The 16,085-nt window shown below is 40.1% G+C and overlaps 2 protein-coding genes across 3 annotated transcripts in view; one reads left to right on the top strand and one right to left on the bottom strand.

Moving 5' to 3' along the window:
* Positions 1 to 4,764, bottom strand: part of snd1 (staphylococcal nuclease and tudor domain containing 1) — a 157,874-nt gene extending 153,110 nt beyond the window's left edge. The window contains exons 1-4 of one of the 2 annotated variants that reach the window (XM_046378943.1): positions 4,468 to 4,764; positions 2,045 to 2,194; positions 1,447 to 1,567; positions 925 to 1,006 (exon numbers count right to left, since the gene is read on the bottom strand). In XM_046378943.1, coding sequence (XP_046234899.1) covers positions 925 to 1,006; positions 1,447 to 1,567; positions 2,045 to 2,194; positions 4,468 to 4,542 — 428 coding nt within the window. In that variant the 5' untranslated portion in view covers positions 4,543 to 4,764. The remainder of the gene's footprint in view (positions 1 to 924; positions 1,007 to 1,446; positions 1,568 to 2,044; positions 2,195 to 4,467) is intronic. The other variant, XM_046378942.1, reaches the window with a different exon arrangement.
* A 4,606-nt stretch (positions 4,765 to 9,370) lies between these two features.
* Positions 9,371 to 13,968, top strand: LOC124053898 (paired box protein Pax-4-like). The gene is made up of 10 exons (XM_046379471.1): positions 9,371 to 9,558; positions 9,741 to 9,871; positions 10,066 to 10,281; positions 10,366 to 10,465; positions 10,755 to 10,895; positions 11,007 to 11,089; positions 11,179 to 11,236; positions 11,425 to 11,492; positions 11,879 to 11,984; positions 12,535 to 13,968. Exons 1-10 carry the CDS (start codon positions 9,525 to 9,527, stop codon positions 12,840 to 12,842), a joined length of 1,245 nt encoding a protein of 414 aa, XP_046235427.1. The 5' UTR covers positions 9,371 to 9,524; the 3' UTR covers positions 12,843 to 13,968.
* Positions 13,969 to 16,085: the final 2,117 nt, after the last annotated feature.

The following is a 16,085-nucleotide window of genomic DNA, read 5'->3' as shown; positions in this document are numbered from 1 at the left end:
CATAGTTAGTGTGATCAGCGTGGCTGGTCACGAGGGATAATGATATTGGAGGCTAGTGCACCGAGGGAAAAACTAAGGCCTAAACTCCTTACTGAGTAATGGGCCTCCCCCCTTTGGCCAAATGATGCCCGCTTACACTTAAAGCATCATTTACATTAACGCTTGTTCTGGGCCATTGCACAGAATGCTTGAAATAGGTCATTAGTGGCAAAATATTCCCATCATCCCTGTTCGTGTTGGAAGATACAAATATAGCAGCATGAGTCAAATTGCTTGTAATGTGTGTAATGTGCAAATACTGCCACTGGGGGGGATATACAGTACTTTGTCATATAGCTCTGGGTGTGCAAGTATATTTAGGGAATTACTGCGTCAGAGCAATGTGGCAGAAAAGGGTTTCAGAGGGACATGGTCGTAGCAGCAGGGTAATACTGCCACCATCTGGGACGCCATGGTTCCATCCCAATTCTCCACAGTCTACCAGTTAAGGGCTTATGGATATCTCCCTGCAGATTTACCAGTGTTGTCCTGCTATAAGCTTTAGCAAGCAGAAGATTACATCATGTTGCCAAAAGTGATTTCCTCCTAATTATGTGAAACAAAGTGCAGAGTTGCAGACTAGAACCAGCTTCGACTTCCAAAACTACTGAATGGCAAACGGTTATGTAGGAAAAGCATTTATGACATCAGCCTCTTGCATTGTGACACACTCAAGGTCAGTCGAGTCAACATAGCTAACTATGACATCATAATAGATATACCACACAATCTGATATGTAAAATTAGATATGCGAAGATTAACTATTTGACATTTAACAGTCATATATTGTTGGGGATATTGTTTTAAACATGCAGGACTGGGTAATATCTTCCAAACAGATTTAATATCTCTTTCCAGAGGGGAAAAAAGAAGCAAAAACTTACTTGTTCCCTCTGATCACTTCCCTGCGGACTGTGGCAAGGCCCTCACTCACCAAAGACTCTGCAATGTTCTCGCCTGTTGTGTCTAAAATGAGAGGAAGGAGGACAAAAAAAAAAAATCAAAAGTTTCAAACAAAATTCATCAACCATGGGTGTGGATATTTAATGATACAAAATAATTTTCTGCAGGTGCGCTGAGGTGACAGTAGGACAAAATTGTCAGTTAAATTACAGCTGTAGTTAATGAAATAGCAGGAGATACAGCTTTCACAAATGCATCACAGTATTGTATAACCGCCAAACAATTTGAAAAAAAGGAGCATTTAACAAATTCAAATGCTATTTTAGCACAAAATACACATCACACTTTAATAGCAATATCATAACCCAGGATTTAGATGATGCATAACTGTGTGACTGTTTGATTTCCACATCAGACATGTTGAGCTCAGTATAACACGTTCCTCTCATATAACATTGCTTTGTACTTCAGTGTAATATCCTGAAGTGACAGAGTCACCTCACCTCTCCCCAGGTACACCATGCCATACTCTCTGCCCAAAGCAGTCTTGATTTCCACAGTGAAGCACACTTCTTTGCCAATTAACTTCTTCCGCAGGAACTCTCTGGCTTGAAAGGCCCATGGCTGCAAACACAGACAGGAATATCAATATGCACTTCCAAATCAAACGTTCATCACAAACAACCAACGAATGGGTATTAGTATCAGCAGAATTAAACTGAGTCATACTACTGCAAAAATAAACACAATCCTCACTTCAGTTAGAAGCACTATTGTCTGACAAAAATTACATCACAGTCGGCGGTCCCCATTGCAGGCTGTTCACTTCTGCCTTTTCACAGTCACCAAACACATAAAAATCCACAGTAGTACCCACTAAATAATTGATCAATGGAAATAAAGAGAGCAAACCCAAACATTCTGAAAAACAAAACCTTCTCCACACAGTAAAAACATAGATGGCCCAAATCAGCATTCAGCCTCAAAACAAAAATATCACAGTGTGTGTTAGGGGGATACTCAGCAGGACCTTGTTCTGCCTTTGCCAAACACAAACACAAACATAAACAAACACAAACACAATGGGACAGAGCTGATTACCTCATCAGGGGTGTCCTTGGTGTCGGGTTGGCCCTGAGCAGCTCGGCGGGCCATGGCCCCAGCTCGGATGTTGCTGAGATTGATCTGGCGCTCTGGGGGTGGACCACCTCGAGGCTGGCCCCGAACAATAATGGCACAGCCCGACAAGACCTGGAGACGTGAAAATAAAGACCATCAACTGGAGAAGATAAAATCAAGAGTAAAAGTACTATCCAGCGTTTTATCTGGAAAATGCAGATGATATCTTTAAACACTCTCTCCTCTCCTCTTGCTTCTGAAAATCTGTTCATCACTAAAAGATTATGCAATTTACAAACCCAAACACTGGGAGCCAATACAAATTACATTTACAAATTACATCCAAACTCGCATGTTAACCTTGCTGTGTGGATGAATATCAACCGCATATTGGTAGAGTATTATAATCAGAGTACCTATACGTTAGCAACATCTTAGAAGATGCTGTAGGACTCTGGAAAACTATACAGCTGAAAAGGACCTTGACATTGCACGTTGTTATGGTGACGTGCTGTCATTCAAATGCAAGGTGAGCTCACGCCATCTGATAACGTTGCTAAATACAAAAAAAAAAAAAAGATAACCTGCTCTTGGGTTTGACAACCATGGCATTTACGCAAATCTGAGCAAACAGCTTTTATCTGCGGACTCTCCTGTGTGTCTGTGGGGAGCATCTCTGGGGCTGTTGATCTAAGATGTGGACTAGATAAAGTCTTTCATCAAATTACCATCATTCCTCCAAGTATAGGCTAAGCAGAAGGGTAGGTGCACTGACTAGGCATGGAAAAAACAGAGGCAAAGAGGCACCACCCTCCTTCTCTGTTTACAAAAGGGCCAAGTTCCACTTAGAAAGCACTACATGGGGTTGCTTGACTCTCTGATCCCCTTTCTCAAGGCACAGAGTTGGCTGTATTAGATAAGGAACATTAATGAAGATTATAAATTATGTATACCGTGTGCATAATAAATTAAGAGTTGATTTCAAATTCATTTCTCACCTAAATCAAATTAATCCAACTAAGACCTTGCTGCACTAAAAGATGCTCTAAACTTATTCCTTCATAAAACCCTAAATTCCTCAAGGTAATAAACCCAGAAAAGCGCAGCCTACTCATACGCTTCCCTTTCAATGGAGGACACCAGTGCTTACCTGTTTACAGCATGTAGTTTAAAAAGTGGAATCTTTAAAGTGTAAAAGTGTAATTATGTGTTGCTTTCTGGGATAAAGTACATGCTGACGAAGAGTATGAACGCCATGGAACTTTTCTAACTAATCCTAACATCTAAAACAAGAAGACAACTTTGTTTCACTGTGGATTTCATGGAAGATCTACTGAGCACTTTCCACAGGTCAAACTTTGGCATATGTTAACTTTATCCAGATGCGTGAAGGTTAACTTGCCTTTGGAAGTAAGTGCGAGGTGATATTTAAAAATCAAAAACAGCGAAGTAACGTGGCTTTGCAGAGACTACACACGACCAAGATGAATGGGAGACTATAGGGGCAAGAAAGCTACGTGTCAGTTTCCCGTGGTTGGTTTTAAACAGCACACTCAGGAAATGAGATGTATGGGACTTGAAAGGTCGGAACACATTAACCAGCTCGGCTACTACAGAGGCTGGATGTCTTAACGTTAATAACGGGTGCTCTAACCACTGAAATATGACACAAGCATTTACCGGAAACGCTAAGAAGGAGAAAAACGAAACGAAATAGGGAAGATTCGTTTGACGTTAGTATTAACGCTAGTTGGTTAAGTACAAACGTACGTGTGGCCATTTAGATAAATTAATTCAATTTGGGCACACAACTTAACTCTAAGTTCAACAGCACCGCTGACCACAAACTTTCTTCTTATAAGCAAACACTTGCTGGACAGTAAACGCTAGTCAGCTAAGAGTTAGATAGCCGTTAGCTGGGAAACTAAACATCTGTTAATGTTACTGCTAACAATTTACTAAACGACATTACTCTCCAGCCAGCTTGGCTATTGGTACATGTAGATCATCTTTTTCTCATCGCGGTGGACTTTAGATACCTCAATATTTGTCAGCAAACTAAGTTACTTAAAGTCAACTGGCAAGGTAGCATACATGTGCTAACGTCAAATGGCTTCAGCTTATTAGCAGGCTAGCAAATTCATTAGCAAACCAGCTAAAGTTAGCTGGCATGCTGCTACAACCAGGTGATATTAATGTTAGTGACAGCTGCTAGTGCCATAATGCCACCACTGGCATTCAACAGACAACTGCGTTTGTGTCGTCAAATAAGTTCAGTTAAAGTCGAATGGCAACCGATAGTTAGTTTAGTCTCCATTAACGTTAGCTCCTGGCTCACTAGGCTAACTAGCTTTATACCTAGACACACGTAGTAAGATCACACATTCATCTGTTAAGATTCCTACCATTTTCACAATTCCTCTTTGCAGAGGAGAAGCCGGAGAGGGGGCTGTCTGAGATGGTGCTGAAACAGATGCCATGTCCGCCGGATTGAAATATAACGCCGTTAAGGGGTGTCCAGGTAAGGGAGCTGGGGCTCTGAAGTGACTGACTGTTCTACTGAAAGCCAAGAGAGAAAGGCTGAACACCGATCAACACACACGTTTTACCGGAAACACACTTTGCCATGCAGACACACACGTCAAAATCTTTCCGGGTCTGTGGAGCAGAATAAATGAGAGCGAATGGAGGCGCCTCTGAACCGCACTGGCAAATTGAAATAAAAGCTTCCGGAGCAAGACGTGCGACACGTCAGCATAGCGTTAACCCATCGAGGGTGCTGATGCTACCTTCAGAGTGTGTCGGAAATTTTCCATTTTGTTCTGATCCTCTTACAAACGACCACGCAAAGTGGCAAAACAAGTAAAGCCATTGTAACAGCTGCGAAAAAATTAACTAATTTAGTTTAACTAATTTCACTCTTTGTTTAACTCTTTGTTTTGTTGTTTTTGTTGCTTTGTATTTAAGAAATTAATTTACCTCATTCTCCTCCATATTCTACCCCTGCTGCATTATGCCTTTGTTCCACAAGATTTCAAGACTGCAATGATACAAACAAATATAGTTTTAGTTATTGATAGTATTTTTGACTAAATCTAACAGGTCGTCATACACCAAACACACACAAGCTCATATGCATGCTGTTGACGGGTAAAATACCATATCTGTTCTCCTGTGTAATAAAACAGTACATTTACCTACAGACCTGTTTTGTGACAGACATTTAGAGTTAATGACACAAAAGTAATGATGGCAAAAAATAAGTAATGGATTGTGTCGCCATCCAGCTACGTTGTGGTGATATCATCACACTGGAGATAATCGTGCCTCAGATGAAAACTTCTGCTCAGTTGTATTTGGCAGCTTGTATATGAGAGTGAGTGGGAAGCAGGGCATTTCTTAAAAAGCACATTAATGCTCATGGGATTTTAAATATTCGCAGCCCAAATAGCTTGAGATGTTTCTGTGCACCATGGCCCTTTCCCAAAAGGAGTAACTTCTAATGAGTGCCATGAACTATGTTGAACAGGGAGAGAAGGAAAGGGTAAGAAGATGAGATCAGGTGAAAAAAAACATGCACACATTGCACATAAACGCTATGCAATGGAATCCAGATGACTTCAGAAGTTTTTGAACTTGACCATCTGACACATGCGTGACACACATGCACAGTGGGATCAGTCAGGTCAGTAGTGATGAATAGTAAATGATACCGTTGGTGACAAATTAAAGGAAAATCCAGGACAAAATGTCTTTGGTGTTCATGACCTGCTTGAAATCCCTCAGTGCTCTATGTCATAGATGCTAACTCTCTCATCACCACAGTATGTAATTCAGCTCATTTTCACATCATCAAACCATTCAGCAGTGCCCTGTGCCACCTGCTAAAATGGCTGTTGAGATTCTCTCACAGGGCATGAAATTTCTATCAGCATCCCTGCATGTGCACTGGACTCTAGCAGCACCAAGAAGTGTGCCTATTCATGCATTTAAACACATTTCAAACAATTTTTATTGCTCCAGAATAAAATCCCTTCCTACACTCCACCACCTCTGTTCATGCATATGTATGCATAGTAAAAATGACACAATGACACATATATGCAATCTATGACTTACAGGTTGAACTGAAGTGTGGTTATTTTTATATGTTTGGATTTCAGTTCATTCAGTTTGTGCTTTCAGGGGGTACTTTTTATTTCTCAAAATACAACACCTGCAGGTTTTTGGTAGTGTTTTATGAGCTACTCACTCATTTCAGCAGGATCAGGAGAGAAGCAGGCATCATAATATCACCTGTGTGGGGGGAATCAAAGGAAAGCAAAAATATAATATACTGATATTGTGAATAAACAATCAGGTTGAGGGAAAACTACACAATCTCAGAAAGCGTATTATTTTAAAACATTCTCACACTGGTGTGAGCGCACAAAATAAAGAAGACTTTGTATATCTATAATGCAAATTCACTTTGAGAGAAAATCATGCATGAACCTGACACCAAAGCATAAGCGGGTTCATACTGATCTCCAGCACACTGAATTGCGCTCATCAGTAATTGTCTGTGCAACAGAAAAGACGCTTCCGTGCGTAATTGAACAGCAGGTAAAGATGAACTTGAACTTGCTACAAATTCTCTGGAGTACATTTGTTGATTTTGTATTCAGTCTTACATGCTCTTTGACCAATGTCTATCATAGGACCACACGATTTCTGTAGGTTATGCGCACTGTTCTATTTCCTAATTATTAAAGAGAGGGGAAAGTTAGCCTGTTTAATGTCGTTTCTCTGCGCGTCTGAACAAAGCGCAGCAAATGGACAATTATCCCTAAAGGAGTGGCGCGAATTTCTATATCAGTTTTAGAACCGAGAGGACTGATCTCGCTGTGGGCACTGTGTCACCTGTGTTATGAGGTAACAAGATTTGTAACACAACGTTAAAATGAAAGGTACTCAAACATGATTTTCTTTGCGAGCAATTGACGTAATTAGTCGAAAGCGATGGTGGAAAGTTTGAGACAATTATTAAGTATTAAATATTGTAAACATCAGTCCTTTAATCTTGCATGCATAAAATGTGTAATTGACACGTGGGATATCCAATTTCTGAGTCTTTAAAACTTTCTAAGATATAATATAAAATCACCAAAAATCTTATTGTCTCATCATTTGGCTTGTTTCAGAAATAAAGCACTCGGTTAAAACTGAATGGCACATCAAAAATTGTTAAAATTTGGTGTTGTAGCTTACTGCTTAAATCGGCATATTTGAACATGAACAGGTTGGAGATTTGTCTGCGAGAAGAGAATGGAACAAGCGTCTGCATTTACAGGATGGAAAAGGCATTCATTAAGTGAAAAACAGAAATCAAAAACATGGTCAATACATACATGTCAAAGCAAGACGGAGAACATTTCTGAACAAGAGACCACAGAGGCAGCTCCGTTGCGCACACGGCACCTCGGTGCGCGTTGGAGAGGTTTCGGTAAGCCTTTTACGCGGATGAATTACCCACATTTCTCAACGCTTCAAGACGCCGTAAAGCACCGATATGTGTGTTTTATGCACAGGACAAACACACAGGATGTGTTAGTAAAATATCTACTTATTTTGTGGCACGATTCAGCCACTTAAACTCCCATTCCCCGCTTTGGCGAGCCCAGATTAAAATTTACGCACCACGAATATGTGGAAATCTCCTAACAACACAACCTAAGTACTTTAATCAACCTCGTCTGGCACACACTGTACGTGCAATAAAGTACTATAAATCAATGACCACATCAACTCGGCGGTAATAAACAAAAAGGCTTGCCTTATTTGTCCTTTGTCTCGGTTGGCAAGGAGATGGTGGTGTCCAAAAGTGGCTGTCCTCTATCTAACCTGACTGATTGTACACAGAGAGTATTATTGTCCTCTAACTCAGGGTTAATGTATAATTTGGGCCATATGGCATTTTAAAATCTGAGCCTTTATTTCGGTGGCACTTCGATCTGTGTGGACCCAACTAATGATATTCAATTAGTCATTAAACAGGCCAAAAGACGAGTCTTGTGTGGATTTTCACATAGGCTAATATTTGCTCTTCAAATATTTCCCTTTGAAACGTTTACAACGCATTTTTATCTACTGGCTGCCCAAGGAACATCTGTGAGGGTTATTTTAGCCTCCCTCTTCTGGATAAACGAGGTCCCCCAATTGGCCCTTTCCTTGCGCCCATATACGAGTCTATTTGTTCACGTTTTGAAAGAAAATGTAATAAAGAGAGACTGGGTGATGGATTTATGATTTATCAAAAGCACTTTACCATATGGCAGTCGTCATTGGCGCAGATTTCCAAATGTTTGTTTTATGAAAGGAGACCAGAGATCCTTTTCATCTGAGCCACTTAAAGGATGCTCAAGTCACGTGACCACAGGTCGCCCCTAAAGGACAGGAGACATACCAGTGTTGATCACTGAGTTTCTTTGAAAGATGACATCTGTAGCTTCATTTTAGCGGTTCTACCTGCACCGTAGCAGAAAGTTTAAGTGCTCAGTTGTGTTGCACTGAAAATTTGGTTTGTCTGATTGAGGCTGCAGGCAGCCACTGCGCAAAAGGAAACCCATCTGAGTTCCCAGACTTGAAAATTACAATGTTGACTCTCTGATGACTGTAGTACACAGAACGTTTTAATTAAATCACAATTCACAAGAATCCGGAAGTGGAAACATGTGTATGTGGAACAAAGGAAATGTGGTTCAGCCAAGACATCAAATAAAATCCAAGCAGGTGCCATCAATTCACTTTTCTGATACAGCAAAGCCTCTAAACGTATGTAATACGTCACCAGAAGAATTTATGGCATATTTCTTGATAAGTGATGTTTTATTTGACTAAGTTTACCGAGTACATGCAACTCAGAGCACATTTGTTGTTTTTCTCCTGTTCTGTTGCTTAACTGCTGATGATGAGGAAAACGAGCTGAAATTTGGAGTTACGAAGGCGAAATGACAGCGTCACTTTCTGAAGGAATCTTTCTAAACGTTGAATTTCCACCACTCAGTGGAGCTTCCATCCTCTGCATATTGCGTAAATATACATCACTTCTCTTTAAACCCCCCCGAAACAAAGTTAAGTTCAAGTGGAATGAAAGACAGAATATTGTTATGTGTCAGGTCATATTTGACGTTTTGGCAGCACAGACCTCACAATCTGAGGGCCATTTTAAATCTATCATGCCCATATTCTCTTCCAGGCAATATTGACATTTCAGGCAACGGGCCACCACGTCATGTTGAGGTCTGCAGGCCTATAAATTTCTGTTGAAGGGCGTCATTCCCCTCATTTTCATTCACTAGACATACGCGGAGTTACCGGGACAATTTATTTTTCTCTACAGGCAACGTGGTGTCGTTGTGCTTTCCGTATCACAGTTTTATTTTCTGGGAATATTATTTCATCATCCTGGGAGCAAGCAGGGATGTGCGGACCAAACGCCGATCTGCCAAATAAAGGTTTGTTTTATCAGTTTTACCATTATTAGATTCTAAGACACTTAATGAAGCCGCCTGTTGGGACTCCGCGGTGTCACTGCAATGAACTAAATGCAGTTTAAGTTTTGCTCATATTCAGAGCGAATAAGCTAAACCACTTAGTGTCTCGCTTTAAGAAATAGATTTAAATACTGTGTTTTAAGGTGGTGGAAGTGTCAACCAGCTAGGAGGGATGTTTCTCAACGGCAGACCTCTCCCGGAATCCAAGAGGAGGAAAATGATTGAGCTGGCCTCTGAGGGAGTGCGTCCAAGTCAGATCTCCAGGATACTCAGGGTACGCAAAAAACGTGACAAAGCTGCACAAGCATTCAGACCAAGTGGCTCAGATTTTGGTGAGAAATTAGCTGCCTAAAGCGTCTTATTGTGTTAATATCCTCACTCTCAGGTCAATTTAAGTAAGCAAGTAGTAAGCAAACATCACTTTTTCTGCTCAGAATTTATGAAGGTGGAATCCACTGCGTATTTCAGGTGTCCAACGGGTGCGTCAGCAAGATCCTGAGCCGCTACCGCCGCACTGGACTCTTGGAACCAAAGACCATTGGAGGGAGCCGCCCTCGGCTTCTCACCCCCCGGGTCATCTCCACAATCATCCAGTGCAAGAAGGAAAATCCAACAATTTTTGCTTGGGAAATTCGAAAACGGCTTGCAGCAGCACGAATATGCAAGGCCTCCAAAGTTCCCAGCGTAAGCCATAGTGAAATTCAACTTTGTTCTCATGAACGCAAAAATGTTCCAGCATTTGATGATGCTTATTCTGTGTCCTGCAAGGTGTCGTCTATAAATCGGATTTTAAGAAAGATCCACCTGGACCACGGACCGATGTGCATGGAGGTCAATGCGCTCATCAGGACTGAAGTCACCCTTAAAGGTCATTGGGCTGCTAAAAATTAGTGAATTGTTGTTGATCCTCCAACTGACAGCATGCAAGAAAAAAAACGCATCATTTCCCAGAGAGCCTAATTTTAACATATAAATTCCTTTTTTAATTTAATTAAGCTTGTTGATTTCCCACATGTAGTGTAGATCAAAATCTGGAAAACAGAGAGATGAGTTCAGGTTGGTCAAACCAGCATAACAACCAGCTGATGCAATGTGTGTGTGTGTGTGTGTGTGTGTGTGTGTGTGTGTGTGTGTGTGTGTGTGCCTATCATGCACAGATTTTGAGTCTCTGATTCAAGAAGAAATGAATGAGACAAACATGTTAGGGACAGCATGCAGCAGTGACCACAAACCTAAAGTTGTCCAGCACCGAAACCGCACCACCTTCACACCAGAGCAGAGCATTGCACTGGAGCAAGGTACGCTTCACCTGTGAGAAATCCATCGTGGCCTGTCTTGAACCGACAAAATACTGCATTTCTTTCCAGTCAGAAAATAACTTAAATAGACATTTCAATCTCCCAACTCAGAATTCTCCCACAGCCAGTATGCAGATATGTACACAAGAGAGAAGTTATCAGCCGAAATCAAACTTCCTGAGGACACCATCAAGGTAGAGTCAGCGTTTTTATTATCAAAATGCTCACACTGAATCACACATTTAATCCTTCTGCTCCCGAGATGATTGTTTGTCTCTCAAAGGTCTGGTTTTCAAACAGACGGGCTAAATGGAGGAGGGAAGCCAAACACAGGACACAGAGTAAGTGTGTGTGTGTGTGTGTTTGTGAAAGCACTTGGATTTGAGTGTTTGAGGCAAGGCCTAGAGAGATCATGCACAATACTGTAATCCAGCTGTAGCAAAAGGATCCCAAACTGGAAAGTGACTGAGCACATGTCCATTCACACCTCATTTATTTGACCAAGTGTATTTCTTCACAACACCTGCAGACCTTCAAAGGCAAAGGGGTGCTCCTCCTGTGAGTTCAGCAATGCCACACAGCTTCCCGTGTCAGCAGGTAGAGTGTGAATTAACACTTTCTGAGCACGATCTGAAAACGTTCTCTTTAGGCGGTTTTACTTGTTTCACATGACAGATTTCTCATGTGCTCATCTCACTGCGTAGATACAGAAATGTGGTGGCACGTGTTTCCATGCACCAATCAGGCTTTAGAAAGATTTGAATTTAAACAGGTGGTTCGTTTGATCAGTTTCAAGCAAATCTGATCAAACCACACCCACACTGCGCTGATTAAACAGTTTTAAACTCCTAATAAATAATGCTGAAAGATGCTTTTCTAACTTAAATTAGTCATCATGCTCTAGTGCAAATGACTTTTGGCTTCTCACAAATGTCGGAGACACACTGGAGTGACACGTGGACTGTTTCTGCGTTGATTTGAAGGCGACAGGAGTGTCAAGAGTCTACTGTGAAAACTCCGGCGTTTCCCTGCCATACAACAAAACTGCCAGGAAGTTGCAAAATGGCTGCCTCTTCCCGCCACAGACAGGTAAGTTCAATCAGTGTGCTCACTTGTCTTCAGAGCATTTGATTGTTTAGATTGTAAAATGCTTAAACAGTAGCTTATCCATGTCGACGGTTATAGTGACTTTATGAATTAATGACTTCTGCTGGAGGTGTGAGATATGAGGTTTGTTTTTTATTTTAGTTTTTACATTAATATAAAGATAAAGATGATTTTATCAGTAATTACTTTCTACATATTGTACAAGTTGGTTTTCTTTTAAGTTCAATTTCAGCCCTTTTCTGTAACCACTATGTCTGTATTTATACATGATATAATTATTAACTTGTTGTTGATTTAACAGGTTAATTGCTAACTGAGAGGTTAAAAATCTCATGCAAATAAAATTAGCCTTAAAAAAACAGAAATGCTTTAATGAGCCGAATAACAATAAAACTGAGATTCCTTTAAATGCAGGGTAAATCCATGTGTCTGAGGAACTTTTTCTGCCATGATTTAAGGGCATTCTGACATGTAATCCTTGTAAGTTTGACAAAGAAAACAAATAATTTCACTCCTTCAATCTGGTGCACAGGTATGGGAAACTCTAAACACCTGACATCCATCAAAGTGCCACCCTCGTTTCTCCATCAGTCCAATAACATGATGGCACAGACCAAGGCAGACAAGACTTCACTGGATCTCCACAGAGACACATTCACCTTCCCACTGGCTCACCATCACGCAGATTCAACGACAACTGAGACAGTAAGAGCAGACAGCGCTGCGACTCAGTGCTGGAACCAGCAGGGAATTTCTTTTACATGGAGTCAGTTTCAAACAGCAGCCCCGGGATGTGAACCCACACCGCTACCTGGACTAAACGTGTGGCCACAGTTCTGACATCAGTGTTTGATGTAAGGGCTGAACGTGTTTTTGTCACTGGATGCATTTATAAACTTGAGGGATACATTCTCACCAGCAGAGGGCGACAGATGACTGGAGTTACACTTATGTCCTTCACACAGTTTTCTTTTTTTTTATTTTACAAAACCACTGCTGTTTTACTCAGAAGCTTTTTTGAATCACTACTCTTGAATTGTCATTAACAAATAAAAAAAAAAAATAAAATCCAAAGCTCTTGTTGTCAAAAATTACAACAGGAGCCTAATTTAAAATTAAATGAACCCACTGAACTGGCCTGTGAAGAAGACAAAGTTAATGCAAATTTAAAAGAAATGCTGAATAAAGCTGGACAAAGGAAATGTTAACACATTTTTTAAGAAGTCATGATCAGTTATATTTGTGAATTTCCCAGAACAGAGTTGTCAAAGTTGCCATTAAGCACATTCTGCTTATAGATTTAAGAGGGTACTTTCAGGATGAATTGAAAACATTAAAAGGAAAATTTTATTTTGATACGTGAACATAACTTTGACTGGACTCTGATCTGATCAGTGATATACTACGTCACATAAATCACAGCTCCATGGATCATTTAAGGTTACCACTGGACAATATGGATGTTTTATATTCTCAGGCTTGCTGTTTGTGTAAGAGCAGAAGGAGGTTAAAGTGTCTTTCCAAGATTTCTTTCCAGGGGAGGCCGGTGGGGAAATCTATAACAGTATAGCATCAAAAAGTCTAAACATGACCTGATATCTGCTCTGCTCGGTATCAGTTTTTATGACTGCAACAGGGCAGAGGCATTGAGTTCCTTTATATCCCTTTACTACAGTGAAGAGACAGTAAGACTCGGAGTTTCTTGATAATTGGCCATCGGGGGAAAGGTTGGGATCACAAGGCAAACAGCTTGGCCAGCAGTGTGGAAGTGGCTTTCTGGCAGAATGACCTGTCGGAATTAAATGCTGTGAAGCCAGATAGGTAGATTGCATCTCCACATGACAGCCTACGTTTTCGTTGTGATTTCTACTGCAAATGTGAATCATCCGCAAGCCTTTTAAATTAGTTTTACGACTGAAATGATTTTCTCCTTCTAACATCTTCAGCGGAGGCCAGTTTTAGGTCAGAGGGGGTTATGAACTGTGGTATTTCCAATTCACAGGCAAATATTGGACTTTTTACATCACTACATGTGTTTGACAGTGAGTCCACAGACAAACCTTTTCTAAATCAAAAAAATCATGCAATAAGTTTTCAAACGTTTTTTGGCTTTGCTATAAAGCAGTGCCTAATTCGAGCCTTCTGTCACGCTCCACATGGTTTTGTAATTGTCTGAAGCTCCAAGAGATAACACTATATAATATTTCACAAAAAAGCAAAGGTCAGAGAAGATGCCAAAAAATGAATACAGATTGGTGCAGCAGAACTTTCTTTTTTCTTTCTATCCTACCCCATTAATCATCTCACGACCTCTCAGAATTATCACATGACTTTTTGGAGGGACCCGACCTCATAGCTACCTAATAAAGTAGTCCAAACTAGCTTGCCCAGCTACAACAGCAAACACCTACACCTACATTAATTCATCAGTAATAGCAATCTATTTGAGAACAAATAGTTGTACTTTTGATACTCTGAGTACATTGTGCTGATAAAATTTCTATATCTATACCTGAGCAGAATTTTAAATGCAGGACTTTTACTTGTAACTGAGTATTTGTACTTTGCCGTATTGGTTCTTGTAGTGACATAAAAAATCTGAGGACTTCCTGCTTCACTCCTTACCAAAGATTCCCAGCGGTTTTTACCTCGACATAATAAGATGTAAGATAAATCTTACTTTTGGAACATTAAGCATATCTAATCTCAGATTGAGCAACCAAATGTTTCCGAGCTGCTGAAAAGTTTATCCAAGTTCAATTGTATCTCATTTAGGCCTGGGATGTCCACATCTGTTATCCAAATGTTTCTTAAGACCTGTTATTATTTATCTCCTCCGATGGCTGTATTGATGACCCCTGTTGCTTTCAGCCACTTCAGAAGAGTTATCGCGGCTAGTATTTGCAGCTCTGAGTGATATGGGGAGTAAACTGCCAAAAACAGAATAAACAGTTTCTAAGTGAGTGCTGCTGGCTTATTTCTTTAAACATATTACACATTGGAAAAAGCCCAGAGAGAGAGAGAGAAAAGCGGGTACAGAATATAGCTAATGTCAAGTTGTTTATTAAAATAGGAATAATACGATGGCTACAGAATTCAGAAAAGGTCATAGATAAAAAACAACTCACTAACACAAAATAGCAGCTGTGATATTTAAGGTTTACAGATTACAAACATATAAACAGAAGGATCATGAAGTAAAAATACTCAAGTATGATATTTACAAAAATTACAAATTGTAATTTACACAATGCACCTGGTTATTTACATGAAGGTAAATTAAATAACATTTACAATGCCATAAGAGCACATAAAACTGGTCACTATCCAAGAATGTGTGATTTTTGGTTCCACCTATCTTGTGTGTCAGTTTGCATTTGCACTTAAGGCCACAGTTAGCATTGAATTGTGCACAGTTAGGGTCTTTAAAACACTCGAACCAAAGGCGAAATGACTCAATAACTGATGGGAGCCTGCAGTTCGTGGTATTAAAGCCCCTTATTTTAATGCTTGTTACTTTATTGTTTTTATGTACCGTTTTTTTTTTTTCATGTGATATTCAGAGCAGTCATCTTCAGGCTGAGACTAGAATACATAGTTTAACTCTCTCACCGGAGCCACACAAAACAGGAGTAAAATACACTGCTGATAGGCGATAAGAGGGGAATTTTTACATCTACGGGTGTCATCTGGGTATTTTGCAAACTTTTGCTAATTTGAAAAACAGTGAAAGACAGAGACATCGGGAGGAGAAAAATATCCTTTATCCTGCTTCTACATGTGTGTGTTTCTGTGTTTCTGTGTCACGCACATTACTGTTAAACTCTGGGCAAAATATAATACTGACTTAGCCTGCAAGAAGCAATCTTAAATTTAGACATAACTTGAGACATAACTTATCCTGTTGTTTTATGTTTGTGTGACTATTAACCAACGAGTCTGTTATGCTGGGGTAAGATCAATTCCCAGAATGAAGAAACTAAGAATCTAAATATCACACCAAAATCTGGATTCTTTTTAAACAATGCCTTCTGATGATTAAAAAAATAAATATGCCTAACTACCACTTATAAGTCACCAGTC

Source organism: Scatophagus argus, chromosome 22 (assembly GCF_020382885.2).
Source record: "Scatophagus argus isolate fScaArg1 chromosome 22, fScaArg1.pri, whole genome shotgun sequence".
Lineage (NCBI taxonomy): Eukaryota > Metazoa > Chordata > Actinopteri > Scatophagidae > Scatophagus > Scatophagus argus.
Note: the sequence above shows the minus strand (reverse complement) of the source record. Positions and strands in the feature narration are given on the sequence as shown.

What these genes read in the sequence shown, in the direction of transcription:
- LOC124053898 (XM_046379471.1), top strand. Translation starts at nt 9,525, where the DNA reads ATGTGCGGACCAAACGCCGATCTGCCAAATAAAG. An exon ending in AGATCTCCAGGATACTCAGG is followed by an intron (nt 9,872 to 10,065) that starts GTACGCAAAAAA and finishes TGCGTATTTCAG; the next exon opens with GTGTCCAACGGGTGCGTCAG. An exon ending in AGGCCTCCAAAGTTCCCAGC is followed by an intron (nt 10,282 to 10,365) that starts GTAAGCCATAGT and finishes GTGTCCTGCAAG; the next exon opens with GTGTCGTCTATAAATCGGAT.